This window comes from Furipterus horrens, unplaced genomic scaffold (genome assembly GCF_987537825.1).
Source record: "Furipterus horrens unplaced genomic scaffold, mFurHor1.1.pri manual_scaffold_1, whole genome shotgun sequence".
NCBI classification, from domain to species: domain Eukaryota; kingdom Metazoa; phylum Chordata; class Mammalia; order Chiroptera; family Furipteridae; genus Furipterus; species Furipterus horrens.
In genome coordinates this window covers 62888905-62911120 of record NW_028327171.1, presented here as the reverse complement: position 1 = coordinate 62911120, position 22216 = coordinate 62888905, and the positions used below count along the sequence as shown (strand labels likewise).

Below are 22216 nucleotides of genomic sequence, written 5' to 3'. Positions count from 1 at the left end.
CCCTGGTGTCCTTGGCCCCTCCCAGACCATTAGTCTGCCCTTGAATTCCCAGGGCCTGAGCCCACCCCACTTTTCTGGTCATGGCCAGTACCTCACCAGGTGAGTTGCCAGGTGTAGTCTCTTTCTAACTCTCTTTAATGAAGACAGTACAGATTTCACCACCACCACCATCCCCTGCCCAAAGAATGAAATTCAGCAGATTCATGAACTCGTCCCCTAAATAACTTTTATTTAAAATATTTTGAATATTTATATTTGTGTATTTGTAAAAATAGATCTATAGGTTTCATCACATTCTTGCATAACACTACAGATTTCCAAAGTTATCAATTACTAATATAAGAACACATTGTTGCTTTAGTCTTTAAATAATATGTAGAATAAACTTTAAAGCATTTATCATTCATAAAATATATTTTGCTTCTTTTTAGCCAAAATTTAATTAGCAAGAAGGCTATGAATGCATACATATTATCTGATTAGCATTAAGAAAGACTGCCCCACCTCCAAAAAAAAAAAAAAAAAATGAAAAGAAGAAGAACTAATCACCACATCTTATTTAGTAGGGCCCAACCTGAGGCCTCATCTCCTCCTTCTTAAAGAGTCCTCTGGCCTTCTGAGTTCCAGCCCTCTGTGTTCCCTTTACGTGACTCACCATCTGATTCCTGCAGGTTCAGGAAATGCTCTTCCACAGTCTACAAATCTCACCTAGTCTTAGATGTTGAGTCACTGACATTAGCAAGAGAGCGAGTTGCTCCAGTTGTTCCTGAGCAGGAAACTCTGCAAGGGTGCCCCAAAAAGGACGATCTCAAGGCAGGTAGGGAAGCACTTACCTTCTCTAGCAGGGGAGAAAAACGCTTATTTTTCATGGTTTACCAGAAAATCCACATCCCTGCCAACCTTAGTTTCAAGGATTATCCTCAATTAGAATTGAGAAGCCTGTTTCAACTTGAAGACGCCTGTTACCGGGTGAATGGACAGCAAGCTACCGCAATGAAAGGTAAATAAAAAGTTTCTTTTTTTTATTGTCTTAAAAGCAGTGGTTGATAGGACGCAGACTGATTAAGACTAATTGCACTTCTGCTGAAATCTGAGGTCTGAAGAAAAGGTGGGAATCAGAATACTAACTGAATGAGATACTTTAGTCTTCTTTGGGAGGCACTACTTTTCGATACAGGGGCCAATGTTTTTCCTGGAGCTTCACCATTTCCAAGTCACACAGGCAGAAAATGTCAAGTGTGTATTGTGCCTTCCAATGTGGAAATGATGTTTCGGAAATCATTTGAATCAAGTGAATTTTTTATCACATTACTTTATTAGATAAGTCAAATCCAAAGTGCTTTAAAATTGTTTTCCAAGACCCAAAACTTCAGTTTGTTTCACAGTCTTTTATTCATATTTTATTTTTAGAAAAGAGACTGGAAGGAAAATGGTGATTCTCTATCCCAATTGCCTGGTTTGATAAAAGAATCTCAATTTTTTCATTGTGCCACAAAGAACAGGGTTATCCTCATTCTAAATCCTTAAGAGATCATGTTAAAACATGTCAGAAAAGGCAGAGAAATCTGCCCAGCTACTGACAAACAGCTCAGAAACAGCTTAGTTCTGCTATACATTCAGACTGTTAGGGAAGGTTTCACTTCGTTGAGGAAAACAAGAAACAGGCATGGAAATGTGAACTCTTCTAAGTTATGAAGAGGACTTTAAAACATAGGTGAGCCTAAGGTAAAATGACTTGTTAACTTATTAGGTTAAGATTTGTCTACTACAGAATTTTATATTGTATTCTCAAGTAGAATCTACTTTCATTTGAATCGGATTAACATTGTTAACAACAACATTCTTTCTAATCAAAGACTCCAATTTACTAGCAAAATGAAGAGCAAAACGTTTGTTTCTATATCATCATATATATGGCAAGGGTTGGGGAAAGACAGATACCGCTGATATTTTATTTCACTATTATTTCTGCCAGTTTGAGGTTAACAGCCTTTCCTCCTTGAGGTTAGGGATCAAATAAATGTGTTCTCTTAGTACTTGAGCAAAACCTTATGGTAAGACTGTTGTTTCCAACACCTACTTGAAAGCAATTCAGGTATGTGCAGGTTGAGAATAAGGGGCTGCACCGAGCAGCTAGATGGCTGAACTCCATATTTAAGAACGTAGCCTAGAGGAGAAAAGGAATTAATCAGAAAATTGTAACTATTTCATGAAGAGGAGGAGAAATTTTCCTAGTCAGAGAGAGTATGCTGAGCGGGTTTAGTGTACTTCAGAGATCTGGGTGGGAGAAGGAAGGCTAAATGAGTGGATGTTTGTATTTAGGTTAATGGTATCTGTGCCCTTCATAGCCTGCTGGCTTTTCTTCCTTGATATCTAAGGGTTTCACTTCTGTTAAGAACAAAAAAATCTTTCATAAAAAGGCTTACAGTACATGGTCACTTGAGGACCTCAAGTGATACACTGAGGTAACAGGGATGGTTATCAAGAACCCAAGGCTTGAACCAAGCACAGGAATGCTGCAGGGGACACTGGATAAAGCCAAAGGTGATGAGGATAACTGGTCCTATCCATTTCTGTCACCAGCCAGCATTGTGATGTTAATCAAATCTCAAGCTCCTTAGGTTTCAGGTTCTTCCATTGCAAGATGGAGATGAAAGTGGTTTGCTCCTACTTCCTCAGGTGGAAAGTTTTACATCAATACTAATGCAGGGGCCAAATACAGTTCTTACAGTTGTAAGCATAGAGTGGAGAGCAGGGGCAACCATTACCATGCGGTTAAAAACTAAGTGAGATGAGTCACATGGAAGACATCAAGGTGAACAAGAAACAAGGCTCAAACATGCTTCAGGCCAATGTTAAAGCCAGGTTCCTATCTGACCTGGCAAGGATTGCTAAACTTTCTACCTCCTCATAGAGCAAATATAGGCAGAACAGAACATCTGTTCTCCATCTTATACCTAATTAGCATATTTGATCTTTCATTAACACTCTTATTAACTATACATGAAAAAATTTACACTAAAATGCATTTGAAGAGCACTGATTTTCACTTGGTGTAAAACATCCCATTAAGTCATTCAGATTAGTGAGTCTTCTTATAAGGCAATTTCTAATACTAATTTCTGTCATTTTCAAAGGAAAAGGTAACGACTTAAATTACTTTTTCTAATATATTAGAATTCACATGGTCCTTCTCCTTAATACTAAAGCAACCACCATTAACACACATTGATAATTTAATACCTGCCCAAGACTACTGAATATTTTAACATACATTATTTTTTTAAAAACTTTCACACACACTAAGGTGTATACTGCTGTTACCCCCATTTTACAGCTGAACAAACTAAGACTTAAGTAGTATACAAGTGTGAGGGACAGCTCTGACCTTGAACCATGTCTGTTTGAAGTCAACCATGCCCTTGGTCACTCCTTTTCAAAGCTCTAAGCAAACTCATTCTTTGCTAATACTGACCTCCTTTGGGTAGTTTAATTGGTAAAATCAAAAAGATTTGTGATTGATTTACTGTACTACTTGACAAATGGCAGCCTTGGGTGCATTATACCCAGTGGTCAAATTGGAGCTACTTGACTTCCTAGTTTTCCCAAGGGAGACATCAAATAATAATCAGCATATGAACACCCAGCTCATGTAGAAGCAGAAGAGGACAGCACTCAGACTGACCTGTGTCCATCCAGGCTCTGCCCCTCAGTTGGTGTATTAACCTGAGCGAGCTCTAACACTCTAGCAATGGATTGCTCATGTCTTTTGAAGAAAACTCTGTAAGCCTCAGTTTCTTCATTTAAAAAAGAGGGATACTAATTCTTACTACCACTCATGTATAGCAACTACATACTTAGTTTTTATGCCAAGCTCCAATGAAAGGTCTATAAGGACTGAGTAAGGTTAATACTGTGACAATACCTCATTTGATCCTCAAGTAGATCCTACGATGAATGTTTTAGGGATGAGGGTATTGAGGCACAGAGGGGTTAGGTAACCTGCCCAATTAACTGACAAATCTGCAACCTGAATCCAATGTCCTTTTAATGAATTAACATATACTTGAATTATTTAGAACAGTCCTAGGCAAGCAAGATTAGCCAGCACTTGTTGAACCCTTACTCCTGTTAATATTGTTGTTGTTGCTGTGCCTAACAAGTTAGAAACACAGACTTTTCAGCTATCGGAGGAAAGTTTGCTTGTAGTCTGAACAAGCTCTTAGGTTACAGATATCACAGGCTCTCAGCCACCTGAGCAATCCTCCAGAGGACATAGAGTAGAAACTCTTTTCTTTTCAAGTCCGAAAGACTAAATACATCAAGATCCTGGTTGCTTCCAAAGCAGAAGCCAGTATTAACAGAAGGCAGCAGAAACAAAATTCTAAGGTCCCAACGCTATAAAGGAGCTTATAATCTAGTTGAAAAAAGAAAAATGGTCACAGAAGACTACTTGGAATGTTAATATACATTAGAGCACTGAGCTGTATGACTCACAGGCTACAAATTGAGAGAAGTGATCCAAGAAAATAATGCACGGGCACTAGTTGCCTCTAGACTGCAGGCATTTTAGGTAGAGCCTGCCACTCTCCTATAGGGGATGACCTACCCATCCAAATTCATTCCTCCTTGTACCTGCCACACTCAGATGATAATGAAAATAAATTATCAGTGGGCTTCTGAAAACAATTTAGATAAACTGGCTAAAAGACAAACTGGAAAAATGCAAAATTAATTGTTAACTGGATGTATTTGCAAAGAAGTCAGTCTTTCATGTCATAGATAGGTACATGTGGCTACTCAGGGCTCACAGCAACATACAATCTGTAAATAATCACAGGTACAAGTGCTTTTTGGTTGTTTCAACCCAACATTTTAATGACCTGAACAATGAAAACTTTAAATAAGATAAAGGTCTGTTTCAAAACTGTCTATGCAGTACCCATATTATAAGGAGCAAAATTAATGAATAAAAGAATAGTGGATGTCATCAAAAAAGTAAACTACAATATCACTGTATTAGCATATTATAATTATTGTTGAATAAATAAAACCATAATGTTAAATATCAATAGTCCCTTTACCCTAAAACATCCATTTTAATTTATTGTTGCAAACAACAAAATATATATACCATATACATAAAATGAAAAAGTTCCTACAGCCACTAGTACAATACCTCAAATATTATCTCTACTTTTCATTCTAAGGCCCAGAAATAATGACTACCAGATACGCACCTGATTCTTACAAAGGCATATTGGGACTCAGCATGCACACTGTTGATAATCGGATCACGGTTTATATGAAATTACAAGTCAGACACTAAACAACTAGCCAATGCAGTGATCAACTTGAATGCTAAAAGTCGAAGGCACCTAATCTGTAAGAATCCCAGGACACTAACACTTGCTCTGATGGCCTCCCCATTCTTTCTCGATCCTGGGAGATACTCCCAGCAACATAGTAATTTTGCAACCAGGGTGGCAAAGCCCACCACCTCTAACCTCAGGAGATGGTGCATTCCCCATGCTGCCTCCCACTCCTCTCCCATGAATTACGATCCAATTCAGTTCACACTGGACAAGGACTCTCTCCAATATACTTACATGGCTATTTATTTAGACCCTGCCTAGCTCCACTCCCCCCAAAATAAGATTTAAGGTATTTTGCAGAGATGCTTAATGTGAAATAAGTTCAAATGAATTTTAAATAAGAAAAAATGAAGCCTAAGAAAAACAATGGTGGGAAATTAAAAGCTATGTCAGAGGTTAGTTCAACAAATGCAGTAATTCCTATCTACTTAATGTAAACCAAGTGCATCAATCCTTATCTATTTGATTAATCTTCTTTCTGTGGGCATTTCAATGGGAAAACAAGCAGGCATCACGGTTTAGATTTGATATTAGAAGCAGACCTAAAGGAACATCAGCCCTGCTGGGCTCTGGAGGTGGGAGGCGCAGGCACGCTCAAGTCAGCCAGGCAAACAAGGGAGCTGTAGCACAACAGCCGGAGGTGTACGCAAGCAGGCGGCATGGGGGCTCAGGAGCACTGACATGGTACATGGGCAAAACATGGGAGGCTTTGAAAAAGGGAGGCAGTTACGTTAGAATTAAAAGCTGTGTAAGGAGCTTGCCTAGTGGACTAGGCAGAGATGGGATTTCCAGGACAAAAGGGCCAGGTGAGGGAGTTGGGAGCTGGAAAGTGGGCAGGTAGGCTGAAGGTCAGGCCATGGGGGTACCTGTGGAGAGGCTTCAGTTGTGATAGCAAGAACTATTTTTAAAAATCTTATATATGTATGTGTGTATGCATACACACACATATATATTATATGAAATGAATTATAAGTGATGCCAGATCCTTTTATTATATACGTAAGGGGTGGGGTATTTATTTCTTATTTTTTGGAAAAGAGAAAATGAGAAACAGGGAGGGTTTGATGTTGACAAAAACTGAATTATTCACTAGCATCAAAGACCTCACTAGAGAATTTTTAAATTATCAATGAAGGTAAGAGATGAAACTGACTTGTCTCTTAGGTTCTAGTCTTATTTCATTATTGAAAAGCATTGCAGTTTGGTTCAAATGCGATTTGAAAAATTACAGGTGCTAACCTGACATAATTGTATCGGGAGAGGTGTTGAAAATAACCACCCCTCATCCACAGCCCACACAACCATCAGAAGGATCTTATCTGAATGGTGAGGGTGACCACCACCATCACCGAGGAGAGGAATTACTGCTCCCAAGTAAAATGCTAAAGCTGTGGGGTGACTCTTGCACAAGAAAGAGCATCTCTGTAAGCCACGAAAAGCATTCTTCCTTTCTGATAAATGGTAATCAAACAATAATAAGTTTACCTGGGGTCTTGAATGCTCAGAAATTTGTTTAAGGAACCAGGAATCACTTGAAATACAGACCTGGTTTACAACATATTCATCTAAAGCCACTACCCTGGCTGTAGGGACGTTTGCCCTTAATCTCTCTGACCAGCCTCCTCAGAATTTGGCTATGTGTAAATTAGACTCTGCCTACAGAACATAAAAATACACATTTCAACTCAGCCAACTGTAAAATTTGACTATGAGTAGTAAGACTTTTATTATTAAGCAGAAAAACAGAATATATGTCGTGAATTACACCTTTATATGATTGTGGTACTTATAGATTTCATATATTATCTCAACATATCCTCACAGCACCTTTGGGAGCTAGGACACAATTTTCCTCACTTCATAGATGAGCAAACTCAAGCTCTGGGAGGTACAGTGCTTTGCCCAGGGTCACAGACTCAGAGACTGAGTCAAAAACTTAACACCTGCTGAACTGAGGTCTACGACCCTGGCCGGGCTACTTGTGAGGTTCCACTGAACAAGCCAAGCCGCTCAGCAGAGAGTCAGCCCACTGTGCGGTCACAGCACGGGAGCTCAGCTCCCGGCTTTGCCTCTCACTGTGGTTCCCCGCCTGTGCAAAGGGAATAACCAGTTCTCGGCTTCAGGTTACAAAGAAGCATCGGCTACAACCTTGCCTTCGGGGAATGTACAACCCAGTCTACATCACACAATCCCACTCCCCTCTCCATATATGTATATATATGAAATCGGAGGTCACCTGCAAAAGAAAGTCAAATCCAAAGGTGAACAAAAATATACCATATTGTAGGCTAAAGATAGCAAGCATAACTTTGAAAAGAACTTGAGGATAGTACCTGAAAAACCTGACAGAAGGGCTGTGTGCTTTGCACTCCAACATCTTTGGGATAGTGACTCTGAGCGCACAATTAAGTGCCCTAAGAATACAGTGAGCTAATTCTATTACAAAAAGAAGCAAATTGTCCCCAGTGAGGTAACTTATTTCATTCCCAGGGCCTTCAGCAGAGCTGTATCTTAGCAGCAGGACTGGAGCACACAGTCTCTCTGTCTCCCTGTCACTCTCTCTCTCATACATTGAGAAAAATTCTTAGGTTTTAGGTGATTCTAAAATGCAAGAGAAGCTGTACCTTTCACCAGAAACCGTGCATTGTTAGATGGTTTTGGGAACATTACACCTTTATCCATGAAATTTAAGGACTACAGCAGCATGACCCATCACTGACCATATGACCTATCAGTTTAATGTAGCTTTTCTGTAAGAAAGTGACAACCACCAACACCTCAGATCTGAGATTCTTACAATTTCAGAAATAAGCTTCTACAGAACAAACTGGAAAGTGGAGGACAAATAAGAGAGGTAATTATACTACAAGTGTGTCATTTGAAAACCACCATCAACACCACCACCAAATAATCAGTCCAAAAAATCGCTATCCACTGCACTGGAGGGTGCAAGCATTTAATGTGCATTTGTACCTGGATAATGGATCTTTGGGGCCTTGAAGGGCAATGAGATCCTGTGAAGCTGGGGAGCATGAAGGCTTTGCTACGGCCAGGTGGGCACATTTTCTGGCTCCTCCTGCTGAGGAGGGAGCTTCGCCTAAGGCACAGGCAGCTCCCAGGCCACGCTGATATGGGACCCAGGGCACACACAGTAAGAGCAAGGCCGTGTGCCCAAGGCAGCAGTTCAGGAGTCCTGGATGTTAATGCTTCCCCTGGTCTCCCCACTGCCCTCCAGGGGAATAGCAGAGCTTTGCACATGCAATGACCTGGCTTCAAGCCCCTACTCCACGTACTGATCAATCTCAGTTCTCCCAACCATAACAGCAATACAACTGGTAGAGCTTGCATTTAGAGGCCCCCGCAGAGGACTGGCTACAGAGATAAAGAAAAGGCTCAACTGAGGCCATTAATTAATTCTCAGGTGTGAACTAAACATAATCTCCTACCACTATTTGGGGGGAGGAGGGTTGCTAAGAGGTACCAGGAAAATCATTTGTAAAGAATGCTAAGTGATGGTCACAGGCAAGAAAAATCAGAATTTGGTGAAGAGGGGACAGAGGAGGAAAGATATGCTTATAAATAAGGAGGACATTTGATGATCCATATAGATGAAATGTAGTCACACAAGATTAAGTGATAAACGGAGCAAGGTTTGCAAAATCAAGTGTCTGCAGGGTCAGGCAGGCAGCTCTCAGAAGCGAGGAGGCCTGGGGATGTCAGGAGCATGGCTGTGGACTGGGGGACTGGAGGGATCACTGCCCATTGGGAGCGGTAGCTAGCGCTGCTGGACGGTCCATGCTCAGTGTGGGCACATCTCATTTTTCAAGATAAGATTCAAATCTAAATTCTGACATGAAATTCCTTGTGTTTTCAACGTTGTTCATGTCAAAACTAGATCTCCAGTTTAGAACATCAGCAGTTCCTTGAACAGTTTAACATGAAAACATACCCCACCTCTGCCCTATACTCCCCCTCCCACTTCCTGCCTTCCAAGATTAACCCCCAGAATTGCTATTCCACTCAAGGGCAGTATAGCAGAAAGAACTGCGGACTCGGTTTCGATTAGATCTGTTAGGAATCCCGACTCTTATCCATTACTCACTGTGTGCTTCAGGGCAAGCTAATGCAAGTATCTGAACCTCAGGCCTTCCTGGGACCACCTGGGATGGGGCATAGAACGCCTGGGTCATAGGGCTGCTCTGAGAATTACATGAGACATCAAATACTGAATTCAAGGCCTAAGATAAGGGAAACACTGAGAACACGTTAATCCTTTTCTATCGTCCTCATTTATAGAATCAACTTATAACCTACAACACAGCAACACGGTTGATAAAATAGTCCCAAGGATGATATCAATGAGTGGCTGAGGGGAAACAAAAACAAAAAACCACCAACAACCAGAAGGCCTCTAAGCATTACTACCATCTAACCTCAGGAATGGCTGTGAAACCTGGGCCTACCACAGACGTTGCATTCTTGGGCGGTTTCATCAGCTCTCAGCTGGGGGAGCAGGAGGCGGCAGGACAGGATTCCCACCCGTGAATGAGGACCTGGAATGAAGCCCATTACTACTGCTGAAGCAATCCTCATTGCAACACCCGGCAGGCGCTGGGACACGCCGAGGGCGCACAGCCGCTCTGCAGTAAACCGCACAGGGAGTCTGAAGCTTAGGTGCGATGGCGAGGACAGACAGATGCAGGCAGATGAGGCTCAGAGACAACTTAGAGGCAGAGCAGGCTGTCTGAGCAAAAAAGGCAGTCAACTGGCTCCGCACAGGCTGTCTGAGGCCACAAACCCCACAGCGGTCTCAGCATAAACCAGGTGGCGAGAACTCGTTTCAGCCAAATAAAATTCCGTTGTAGACCTAGAATATGCAACAGGAACTTACAAGACTTAGCCTCTACCCTGTGAAACTGTGCCAGTTGCTTCGTAAGTATTTTCATTTTAACCTTACAGTCATCTAGTAATGGTCGTATCACCATATCCTTTCACATATGAGGAAACGGAAGGTCAGGGAGTGGGAGGCACAGAGCGGGATGGGAACCCAGTGCTCCACCCACAGCGCTCTCATGATCGGCGAGGAGTACGGGCAAGGGCTTTCTGTTTGTTTGTTTTTTTTAAGACAAGCTAATAAAATATCATTTTAAATGCAAAGTATTAAATGAGAAGCTTAACAAAATCTTTCCTTGGTCCTGTATCAGTTTCTCTACAATACCTCCGACCCTCTTTCTCCCCTTCCCATTACAAGTGTTTCCTTTTTCAAGAGTTACGTGAAATCGCTCTCTTACTTCCTCACCTCTCAAGCATTGCTCAACCCTCTGTCGTCAGCCCTCTGCTTCTGCCCCTATCTCCCTCCTCCCCACCACACACACACACACACACAGCACAACACGTGCAGCCCTGGCAAAGATGAACAATAGCCTCTTTGTTACTGAATCCCATCCAATGGCATTTTACTTTCCTGTGTCACTTGACTTCCCTGGAGGATAAAGCTAGCCACAACTTCTCATTTCCTAAACTTTCTTCAAGATGCACCCAACATTCCTGTTTTGTGAAAATCCTCCCAAAGTTCTGAGCACTGATCTTCTATCACTGATCTCCTGTTCACCTTAAATTTACACCACCAGGCAGGAGCACCTCCCCAGGCTCCAGACCTGTATCTTCAATTACCTTAGACACCTCCAGAGAGCATTCTGAAATCAACAATCCTTTTATGTGCGCCTTCTCTCAGGGGCCCTAGCATCAGGGAAAGAGACCAATACCTACTGCCAAACACCTGGGAGGCCACCAACACTCCTCCCTTTTCACCAACCTGAGTTGGCCACTAATTCCTCAACGGCCTCACATTTGTCACATCTCTCCCTCACTCAATGCCATCATCATCTCACTATCACATTACTGGATCTTATCTTTGGCCACACTCAGCATTTCCACATGTTCCTTCCCCACTGGACCTTCAGGAAACTTGCCGCAACCCAGATACCACAGCTGCTGTAGAACCGTCATGACCACTGCTTCCCACATCAGGGGACACTGTTGCATTTCCAAGTGCCCACATCTCTCACTCTGCACTTGGTGATGTTTTTCTTCTGAATCCTCAACTTGACTCTCTGCTCCTTGAAGGCAGAAATGTACCCTCCTGATTTTTATAATCCCTGAGCCTGGACCATGAGTAGACTCTCAGTAAATTACCTTATGGAAAAGATTGATTATGGTTGGCACTGAAAGTAAGGTACTGGGATTTCTAAAATAGGGGAAAAGGGGGAGAAAGGAGGTCCTTCAAGAGCAGGAATGGATATGAAGGAAAGCAAGGGGCTGAATGCAAGGCATTTCCCTAAGAGGCAACAACAGTTTGGTTAATGGAGAGAATTTCCAATCAGGTGAAGATAATCTTGAATTTCATTTTGGCAGATTAATGAAAAGAAAAAAAAAAAAAAAAAAAAAAACGCAAGCAAAAACTACCACTTATAAAGCACTTAATTTATAAATGTATATTCTAATTTAACCTTATAATGATGCTATAAAGTAGGTATTATTGTACCCATGATTCAAAATATTAATTATGGAGCAAACAAATTTCCCAAGAGTTTATTGCCAACTTTTACTAATCAGAACCCAACATCTTTTGGCTTCCATACTCTATAATCTTCAACAGTACAAGAATATAACTCCTTATATTTGATTAGAATTGAAACCCAAGAATTTCCCTGACACATAATCACTCAGGGCTAGAGAGCAAAAGAAAGGCAGGACTACATTGGGTTATTTAGAAAGAAGAATCTAGCAACGAGAAGCCGGAGAGACTTGAAAGGTATGAAGCAAAAAGCAGAAAGACCAGGGAGGAGGTCAGTACAGTGGCCCACACATGACACTGGGTGGCCTCAGACTGTGGGAGGAGCAAGGCGAGGACAGAGCAAAGAAAAGGACAGAAGAAACAGAAAGTCCTGTGACTAACTAGATGAGGAGTGAAGAAGAAAATGAATCAAGTACATACTGAGGTTTTAAACTCTTTCAACCAAAACATGAAGAAAATATTCATAAAGAGGAAGGGAAAAAGTGGTTTCTGTGAAAGAAATGGAAAATGGTTCAAGTTTAGAACGTTGGATTTGAGGAACACAGACGTATAGCACATGCCCATGTACACAGTGGGCTGAAGTCTGGGGAAAGGAAGAGAAAGTTTACAGAAAGGAGGTGATGACTTAGCGTTCATGTAACAGGAACACTCTTGAAAAAAGGTAAAGTAAAAGAAGAAGAGAAGCTGTAGACTAAATTTGGGGAAACAGTACATTTAAAGGTTAGTAGAAGAGATGGAGATGGCTAGAAGGAATTCTCAGAAGCTAGTATAGAAAAATAAAACATGCTAATTTCCCAAATCTGGCTACTAAATTTGATTCTAGAAAATGCAAATACCATGTCTTAACTGAGTAAATTCCAACTTTTCCACATATGTAATTTCAATAGGAATAAAGTAAAAGGAACCATGGATACCCAAAAGTACAAATCATCACCCACATCCAGGATTTCTGGATTTTGGACCCAATTATAAAAGAAAAAAATTAATAAATGAGTCATATACATCGCTACGCAGTGCCCCTCTCCTACTGCGGAAGGTGGAACTCTTGCCAAAAGTCCCTGGCATTTCATGCCCTTCAGTAGAGGACAGGGAAGTGTTCTTATAATGTGCTTTATCCTTAGTCTTGAGAACCCATCCATTCTAACAGTGAATTGCTAGCCTGTTGCTTTTCCTTTTCTGTGTTTTTAACTTTATTGAATTACACTTTATATACCATAATGTTCATCTACTTTTAAGTGTATGATTCAATGATTTTACTAAATTCATAGTTATGAAACCATCACCACATAATCCAGTTTCTATCACCCCAATAAGATCTTTCATACCCTTACAGTAACCTCCACTCCCACTCCAGCCCAGGCGACCACTAATCTACTTTCTGCCTCTATAGAGTTGCCTTTTAGGACATTTCATCTAAATGGTATGCGATCTTTTGTATTTGCACCTTTCCCTTACAAAATGTTTTTGACGTTCATGCATATTTTAGCTGTATTTCATTCCTTTTTATTGCTGAGCAGTATTCTATTGCTTGACTATAATGCATTTTGTTTATTCCATTCATCAGTTGACATCTGAGTTAATTCCACTTTTCACTATTACAAATAATGCTACTATAAACATTTGTGCACAACTCTTGTAGGCATATGTTTTCATTTCTCTAGGGTAGGTACGAATGAGTGAAACTGCTTGGTCATGTGACAAATTCAGGTTTAACTTTTTAAGAAGCTACCGAACTGATTGAAATGAAAAGTGGCCATTTCATTTTAAATTCCCAACAGCAACGTATGAGGTCCCCAGTTTCTCCACTTGCTTGGCAACATTTGTTATTGTCTAATTTATAGCCATTCCAGTAGGTGTAAAATAATATCTCTTTGTGGTTTTTATTTTAATTTCACTGATAATTAATGATGTTGGCAATCTTTTCATGTTTTTTTAATGGAATGTCAATACAAATCTTTAGACCATTTTTTAAATTGGGTTCTTATTAGGAAGTTGTGGAAGTTCTTTGTATGCATCTTCTGAATATAAATTCTTTATCAGAAGTATGATATGCAGATATTTCCTCCTGTCTCTTCTCCGTGTCCTCTTTAATGTTGGACAGCCTTTTCTCTCTCTGAGCCTGTGGCTCAGCCACTCAACACCGTTCCTTCCAGTGGGCAGAAGCCTTACTGGAATCCTTGCTGCCAAGTAAGGTGCATGTGAAGCCAAGAGGAGGAAAACCACATAACTTGGGAATAGACAAACATAAACTTAAAGCTGTGTTTGTCAGTAAACACCTTAAATCTTCCCATGAGAAGTTGGATTCAAAAAAAAAAAAACAAAACAAAACCCCTACTGAAATCCAAGGATTGTGTCTAAAGCCATACTACCCTGAATGAGTCCAGTCTCATCTAAAATCCAAGGATCATTATGAGGAAGTTTTAAAAATTAATTGCCTCAATCATGCTCCAAGTTAACGTTTAGGGTTTATCTCCTTGACTTATTTTTTAAAAATACTGGAACACTGGCACTTAAAACAGAGGGACCCTGAGAGCCCTAATCATTGTCTATGCTCCATTAACCAAAATAAATAAATTAATTAATTAAATTCAATTAAAATATCTTTTGAGTACCCACTACGTACCACATACTGTAGCAATTTAAGGTGAGGCACAGATAGAATATCTAAACTCTCAAAGTATATAATTCGGGGTGATGGTGGGGTGGTCACTAAAAATTTGGAAACAATTTTTTCTATCTACTGCCAAATCCCAAATCTATAGTACCTAAATTTCATGTGATACCGGGGAACAGAAAAAGAGAAAGACAAAAAAAAAATAATAATAATAAATGAATGAATAAATACCTCCCTACTTGTTGCCCAATTCTGAAATATACTTTGCCTCCAAAGTGTTCTTTTCCTGCCGACTCAGCAAATGCAACTGCTTACACCAGCCAGAATGCTTTGTACTTTGAGGGGATGAGGTTACTTGGGGTCCATTTGTGGTATATGAGCCACATCAGTGAGGGAAGCATGGAAGTGTCACGTGGTTTCATTTCATGAGGAACTATGTGACTTAACCTGTAGTAAACCCTTCCATGAGCACATCTGCCTTTAGCAGTACACTTTCCCAAACAATTCCCAGGATTCCTTCTCTCTGAGAGTCCAGAAAACCAAGGCATAGACATGGTTGCTGAAGGGAAAGCGGGGAAATAATGTTTTACAAATAGTCAACATTATATGCACATATGATCTCAGTTAATCTTTGTCAAAATGTTGTGAAGAGTCCGAAGCTTGGAAAAGTTAAGATACTGAGCCAAAATCACACAGCAGTCATTCAAATCCTTTCTGCCCAAATTCAAACTTTGAATTTGGATGGAATATAGTTATCATGAAGAAATGCAGGGACTTATAAGACAAACATTCAAGTGATATTAAGTTTTTAATGGAATTTATGTCTGAGGAAATAGAAGAAGCTCACATAAATTTGAATCCTGACAAGGATTTTCTAAAGCCTTGCAGATTCCAGGAAGACCAACTCCAGAAAAGTCAGGTGACTTGGTGGAAGTCATGCAGCTGGTTCATATAAAGCCAGAACTAGAACCCCAGAGATTAGAGTGCTGAGTGCATCCGAGTTTATAAAACACTCTTGCATATATCGTGTTAGGTTTTTGAAGTATTTTTAACAATATGCAATTGTGCAAAGTCCCATCATATATATACTTAATTATATGAGCTGAGGCTGGAGGTGGGGGGTGCTGGGAAGCATGAGGAAGAGGTAAGAATGGGAAGACATAAGCTAACATGTCCTCTGAGTGCATTCTTGGGCTCAGGTTCTGATTATCTCACATAATCCTTACTACGGTCCTATAGCATGATTATTAACAGTGTCATTTCAGAGATGAGGACCCTGAGTCATAGAGACGTTAAGTAACTTTTCAATGGTCACACAGTGGCATTCAGATGGAGAGCATACACAGAAATGGTCCATGGTTCCTGGCCAGCTGAAAGAAGACACAAAAATAACAACTCTTGTGTGGCAAAGGTGTTCGTGTCCAAGATGTATACATTTTTCAGAATTGTAGTGACATGCATATATATATACATTTAACTAGAAAGATTAAAATATTGTGTATTTGAACTCATTATCAACTGTTTTATTTATTTTTTCTTTTTCTCCCCAGAAATTAAACCTGGAATAACCAACACTCAACCCTTGCCTCAGCTGCCCCCGAATGTTTCCTGACAGGTATTTTTGCTGACAGTCCATCACTACGAAAGAATGGGGCTCAACCTAACACTTGCAAAATTACCAGGTAAGCCATAGGAGGGAAATGCAAAGAACACTGCACTTGATTATTAACTATTATTTCTACTATGTGGCAGTTTGGAGGTTTTATTGGCCACTGAACCAACTAACAAAATAAACAGCATTTCGGCTTGCTTTCATTGAGTATAAAATAGCAAACAAGCAGGCATCGGCCTGTGAGCCAAGTGTCACTGGTTCGATTCCCAGTCAGGGCACATAACTAGGTTGCATGTCAGGTCCCTAGTTGAGGGTGCAAGTGAGAGGCAACCATACAGTGATGTTTCTCTCCTTCTCTTTCTCCTTTCCCCTCTCTCTAAAAATAAAATAAACAAACAAACAAACAGACAAATTATCTTTTTTAAAAAATAGCAAACAGGCAGGACGGCACCACTGAGGTGAGTTTATCTTGCTGTCATTTCATTTTAAGCTTTGTTTCCTCCAGAGACCATCTCTGAAAGCATAAGAAAGATTAAATTAATAACATTTGGGAAAGATTTTTATACCTAAAGTACATATTACTTTGCAGAAGTAATAAGTCTGAACCAAGGTTCATTGAGGTTCCCCAGGAGGCTAAAGGCAACATCTACCTACTTATTCTGCTGATAACTCTTCAGACAGTGATCCTGCAAGGGCAGCTGTGCCATGGCGGCGACAACCTATAATTTGCATGACTTCAGTATTTCATTCCCACCTGGCAGGTAGAGCAGAGACATGTTGATACTTTCACATTTTGTGCCAGGAGTGACACACCCCAATGAGCAATAATGTAGCTTCACCAAAAGCAAAAGGACCAAGATTCTTCACCACTCTTTCTATTGTGACTGCTACTCATGAGACAAGTAGTAATTAGTGCCTTGAGAGAATGAACATCTACTAAGTACTAGTACTGTGCACAAAATGTTTGCAGAACATTAAACTTTCAGAAAGTCCAGCAAAATTAATATTTATCCAATTTTACAAAGTCATGAAGTGACTAAACAGCATTGTCAAATAGGCCTTTCTGCAATGATGAAAATACCCTTCATCTGCACTGATACAGGAGCCACTTGCAGTTAGCGCTCCTTCTGGTTACAAATCCCATGCCTTTCTCCATCACACACAGATACACGCAACCCCCCTAACACACAGACGCAGACGGCCACAGCCCACACACCACAACACCACTCTCACACACACAGTGGCACAAAATGGTAATTTACTATGAAACTACAATGCCTATGTCATTGTCTTTGTTGATTTAATTTAAAAGGAGCTGGGGAAGGAGGAGCAGAGGAGAGAATAATAAAGAAATTTTTACCCTCAATTATCATTCTGTATCAAAGTCAGCACAAAGTAAAATAGGAAATCATGTCCTAATAAACAAGAAGCATGTGAGAAAATAGCCTTTACACTGTAAAAAACAGCTTCCCGTTTTTCTTAATTGGATCACTAAGCTACCTGGCATTAAAAATGTTCCCTAACCTGGCCACATTCGTTATCAACAGTGAAGAACAAAGCATGACTAAACCGCCTGAGTGAAGAAAGCCACTCACTGTTAATGGTCACTGTTCCTGAGCAGGAACAGGAACAGTGCAGAGAAATGCCTCTGAGCACACTGACAACCTTGGAAAAACTGGGTGATGGTGCAGGAGAAAAGAAATGACAGTGGTAGAGTTGGCAGAAAAGAACTATGACCTACACTTCGTAATAAAAAAATTAGTCAGAAAAAACTCTCTACATTAAAGTTTTGAGCTTTTCAGAGCAACCCACATATGGATCTTCCTGCTACTTAGGAACCACTTTTTTCTATGAACAAATTATTTCATAAAATGACCCATAATAGACTCTTAATAATTTAAACTGCATTGTAAATGTGGGATTTGTGAATGAAGTAATAACCAAGCCCAGGTCTACCCCAAGGAATTTAGAAGTTCTATATTCCAAATTGTTAATCCCATACATAAACTAAGGAAGCAAATACCATCAACAAACTGAATATCAGACTCTCTCAAAGCCACAAACAGTTCAATGCCCACTGTGGAATGAGTCCACTCATGCTAAACAGTAATCATTTATGGGACAGGGTATAGAGGATTATTTTTAACATCCTGATTTAAGACTCTACTTATTAACCATAATTGATCAGTAAATTATCACTTAATAAGAGAGCTTGCTTATACAATTAAAACTTTGAAATGTGGCCCTGGCTGCTGTGGCTCAGTGGATTGAGCGTCGGCCTGCGAGTCAAGTGTCGCTGGTTCGATTCCCAGTCAGGGCACATGACTAGGTTGCCCCAGTTGGGGGCGTGAGTGAGAGGCAACCACACAGTGATGTTTCTCTCCTCTCTTTCTCCTTTCCCCTCTCTCTAAAAAAATAAAATAAGTAAACAAACAAATAAATTATAAAACTTTGAAATGCTATAATGATATACTGAACACGCACACAATCCCTAACCAACCAGGTAAGTATGGGTCTTTCTATTCCACAATGAATATGCAGAGTGGATCCAGTTATCCAATACTAAGGGCTGATATAGCTCCTGCCTAGTATGCTATATTCAGTGTACCACCTATTTGCATTTACAGTGGCTCTGAAAACCACTCATCAATCAATAAGCATTTCAAGCACAGCCATTATTTCAGATGATGTAGCTGCCCCTTCTCACCCGTGTCTCTCAGCTGGACCACTTATCCTGGTTAAAATTTATTTTTCCTCTCTCCACCTTCCTTGGGGTTCTATTCTGGGTTAAATGAAAGTGACTAATAGTTTAATTGGGGAAATTAATTCAAGCAGATATCCCAGGTAAAACTGCACACCTTAAGCTTCTAATAAGATGACTACTGATGTGGATCTTGTGGTGCCAAACACTTCATTATGGCAGAACAAGCTTGAATGATCTGTTCAAGGCAACATTTGAAACTGGCAACAGGAACACAGATGGGCGCTGAATCAGGCACTTAAACTTGTAAAGCTTACTTTGGGGATCATCATCACAGGCTAGACCAGGTATAAATTACAAGCCTGTGTAAAGATATTTAAGCCAGGAAAACCAGTTTTTAAAAACACTTGTAACAGGGAATAAAAGAGAACGAATTAGAAAGAGGACAAGAATACTCAGGAAGAGCCTACACTTAAATTTCAGGCAGCAATTTAAGAACCTGTTTTTGGATTATAATCATCAGACCTTCCCTGTTTCACTTCTTCAAAGAAGCGAAGCAACAACAACATACACACTACAGTGCCTGTCATGTAGGGAAATGAGGGCCAACTTCATGCTGTTACCTCTAAGACAAAATCATTTCAAAACACAAATGGTAAACAGTATTAATTAGTACCAAGGAAAAACTCAGAAACAGCCTTCCTTGTAACCTCATATCTAAAAGTTCATTTTAAAATTGTGTTAGTTCAGGTTTTCAAAAAGAGCAGATGACAGACACAATAGGGGTGAATGGCCAAGAGATTTTCTGGGGGCAATGCGGGCAGGGATCACAGGCTTTGAGCAGGTCTGCCCTGGGGAGCAGACGCAGGGAGAAGAGGCTTAAGTAGGGAGATTCAGACTGCAGTGCACTGGAAGGTTCTGACAGGCTGATGAGGAGTCCTCCAGCCAGAGTCACTCCTCAGAGGAGCCCCTCCTGTTTCAGGAACTGGCTTGTCTTAGCAGTATCCTTCCTGTGCTCAGTTACTGGCCAGCAGCAGTCGTGGGAAGTGTGGCATCACCAAGTGATACCAGAGGCCCCTTTCCTTGGTTGTCACATAAATCCAGTGCTTATAAACCATTTCAGTGCTGACATCATAAAATGGTGTAGTACAGGTCTTCAACAACATGAACAAAAATCTGTAAATTCCCTCCTCAAAGTAAGTGAAATAGGCAAAATCTAGTAAAATCTTGAAGATAAAAAGAGGTACCAACCTACAACTATTTTTAAAAGTTTTCAATTACAGTTGACATGCAATATTACTTAAACAATTAAAAACAATTGTTTCTATTCCTAAAAACATTCTCTAAAGCTTCTAAAGTACTATAAGGAAGTCAAGAGCAAAAAATTCAAAATGACCCACTAGTTTTACTTTTTTTCCCCAATTCTTGATGATTAAACAAGTTGAAACTGAAAGAGGAAAAGATATTTCAGGGAGCATGCCAAAGACCCCACTAAAACAATAACCATTTCATTTTCTTATTTGTGAAATTTCCATTTTCTGCTCCCAGATTTTGTTTATTCTATTTGTAATGATATCAAACACTGAATTAAAATTCATGATAATTTTCATTGATATATTTATTTTCATACTCAAACAGTTAGCATAAAGAACCGGAAACATCACATTTTACTCAAGGGACTATGGGGGGGGGGTGGGGGAAGGGGCCAATTTAGGGATAAGGCCACCAATTCTCTAGGCACTCGAAATATTAATGCACTAAACTGACTGTTTACATCACTAAAGACATTTTCAAAGTCACCCCACACAGCAACAGTTCAGCCTGTCAGGGCGCCCCGGAGTCTGTGGGGCGTGCATGCGAAGCACTGACGTGGCCTGTCCCACCTCTCCTACAGATAATGAGCTGCACGGCCAGAGGAGTCCCGCTCCAGGCAACACCAGCGACGGGCCGGGAAGGAACACCACCGCTAACAATGAGTTTGACACGATCGTCCTGCCTGTGCTTTACCTCGTTATATTTGTGGCAAGCATCTTGCTGAATGGTCTAGCAGTATGGATCTTCTTCCACATTAGGAATAAAACCAGCTTCATATTTTATCTCAAAAACATAGTGGTTGCTGACCTCATAATGACACTGACATTTCCATTTCGAATAGTCCACGATACAGGATTTGGACCTTGGTATTTCAAGTTTATCCTCTGCAGATACACTTCTGTTTTATTTTATGGACACATGTATACTTCCATCGTGTTTCTTGGGCTGATAAGCATCGATCGCTATCTGAAGGTGGTGAAGCCATTTGGGGACTCTCGCATGTACAGCATAACCTTTACGAAGGTTTTATCCGTTTGTGTTTGGGTGATCATGGCTGTTTTGTCCTTGCCGAACATCATCCTAACAAACGTTCAACCAACTAAAGAAAACATTCATGACTGCATGAAACTTAAAAGCCCGTTGGGAGTCAAATGGCATCATGCAGTCATTTATGTCAACAGCTGCTTGTTTGTGGCTGTGCTGGTGATCCTGATCGGGTGCTACATAGCCATATCCCGGTACATCCATAAGTCCAGCAGGCAGTTCATAAGCCAGTCAAGCCGAAAGCGCAAACATAACCAGAGCATTAGGGTGGTAGTGGCTGTATTTTTCACCTGCTTTCTACCATATCACTTGTGCAGAATTCCTTTTACTTTTAGTGACTTAGACAGACATTTAGACGAAACTGCACACAAAATCTTGTATTACTGCAAAGAAATGACACTTTTCTTGTCTGCGTGCAATGTGTGCCTGGATCCAATAATTTACTTTTTCATGTGTAGGTCATTTTCAAGAAGGCTATTCAAGAAATCAAATATCCGAACCAGGAGCGAAAGCATCAGATCGCTGCAAAGTGTCAGAAGATCGGAAGTCCGCATATATTATGATTATACTGATGTGTAGGAGTTAAAAGTCACAAGGCCCTCTCTTCTTCGTTGAAGTTAATGTTACAAACTGTAAATAAATGTTTCTTTTGATTATCCTTGCTTCAGCCCGTCAAATATACATAAACAGATAACTATAACTGGTATGAAATCTGGATATAATTTGAAACTCTGGCAATGATTAAGGCAGGCCAAAAAGTGAGCTAAACAAGAGGCAGGTAGCGTCTGGCTGCGTGGCAGGGTTTGTGACTCAGAGTTGCAGGAGCAGTTACAGAAGGAGCCACAGCAATGTCAGTGCACAGCAGCCATCTTCCAGGAAATGCTGCCGCTCTGAAGCCCCTTTGGGAGAACAGAAAGTATAGAGAAAACTCTATCTAGCCTTGAAGTTTAAGATCAAGGAAACACAATACCATTTCTTA

The 22216-nt window shown here is 40.4% G+C and overlaps 2 protein-coding genes across 4 annotated transcripts in view; one reads left to right on the top strand and one right to left on the bottom strand.

Moving 5' to 3' along the window:
- The window catches only part of MED12L (mediator complex subunit 12L), a 310414-nt gene that overhangs the window by 110738 nt on the left and 177460 nt on the right, over positions 1-22216 (bottom strand). The window lies entirely within an intron of this gene.
- Positions 603-21893, top strand: GPR87 (G protein-coupled receptor 87). 3 transcript variants are annotated; one of them, XM_090275827.1, is made up of 3 exons: positions 603-1000; positions 16117-16248; positions 20774-21893. In XM_090275827.1, exons 2-3 carry the CDS (start codon positions 16215-16217, stop codon positions 21814-21816), a joined length of 1077 nt encoding a protein of 358 aa, XP_090131953.1. In that variant the 5' UTR covers positions 603-1000; positions 16117-16214; the 3' UTR covers positions 21817-21893. The 3 variants fall into 3 exon arrangements, 2 of the variants coding, with proteins under 2 accessions (XP_090131953.1, XP_090131958.1); XR_016510796.1 differs by having other exon boundaries at positions 608-1000; positions 21696-21758; XM_090275832.1 differs by lacking the exon at positions 603-1000 and adding an exon at positions 1621-1714.

Excerpts from the sequence above, each read along its gene's own strand:
- GPR87 (XM_090275827.1), top strand. The coding sequence starts at position 16,215 with ATGGGGCTCAACCTAACACTTGCAAAATTACCAG. Across the intron at positions 16,249-20,773 it reads AACACTTGCAAAATTACCAG|ATAATGAGCTGCACGGCCAG; the intron begins GTAAGCCATAGG and ends CCTCTCCTACAG.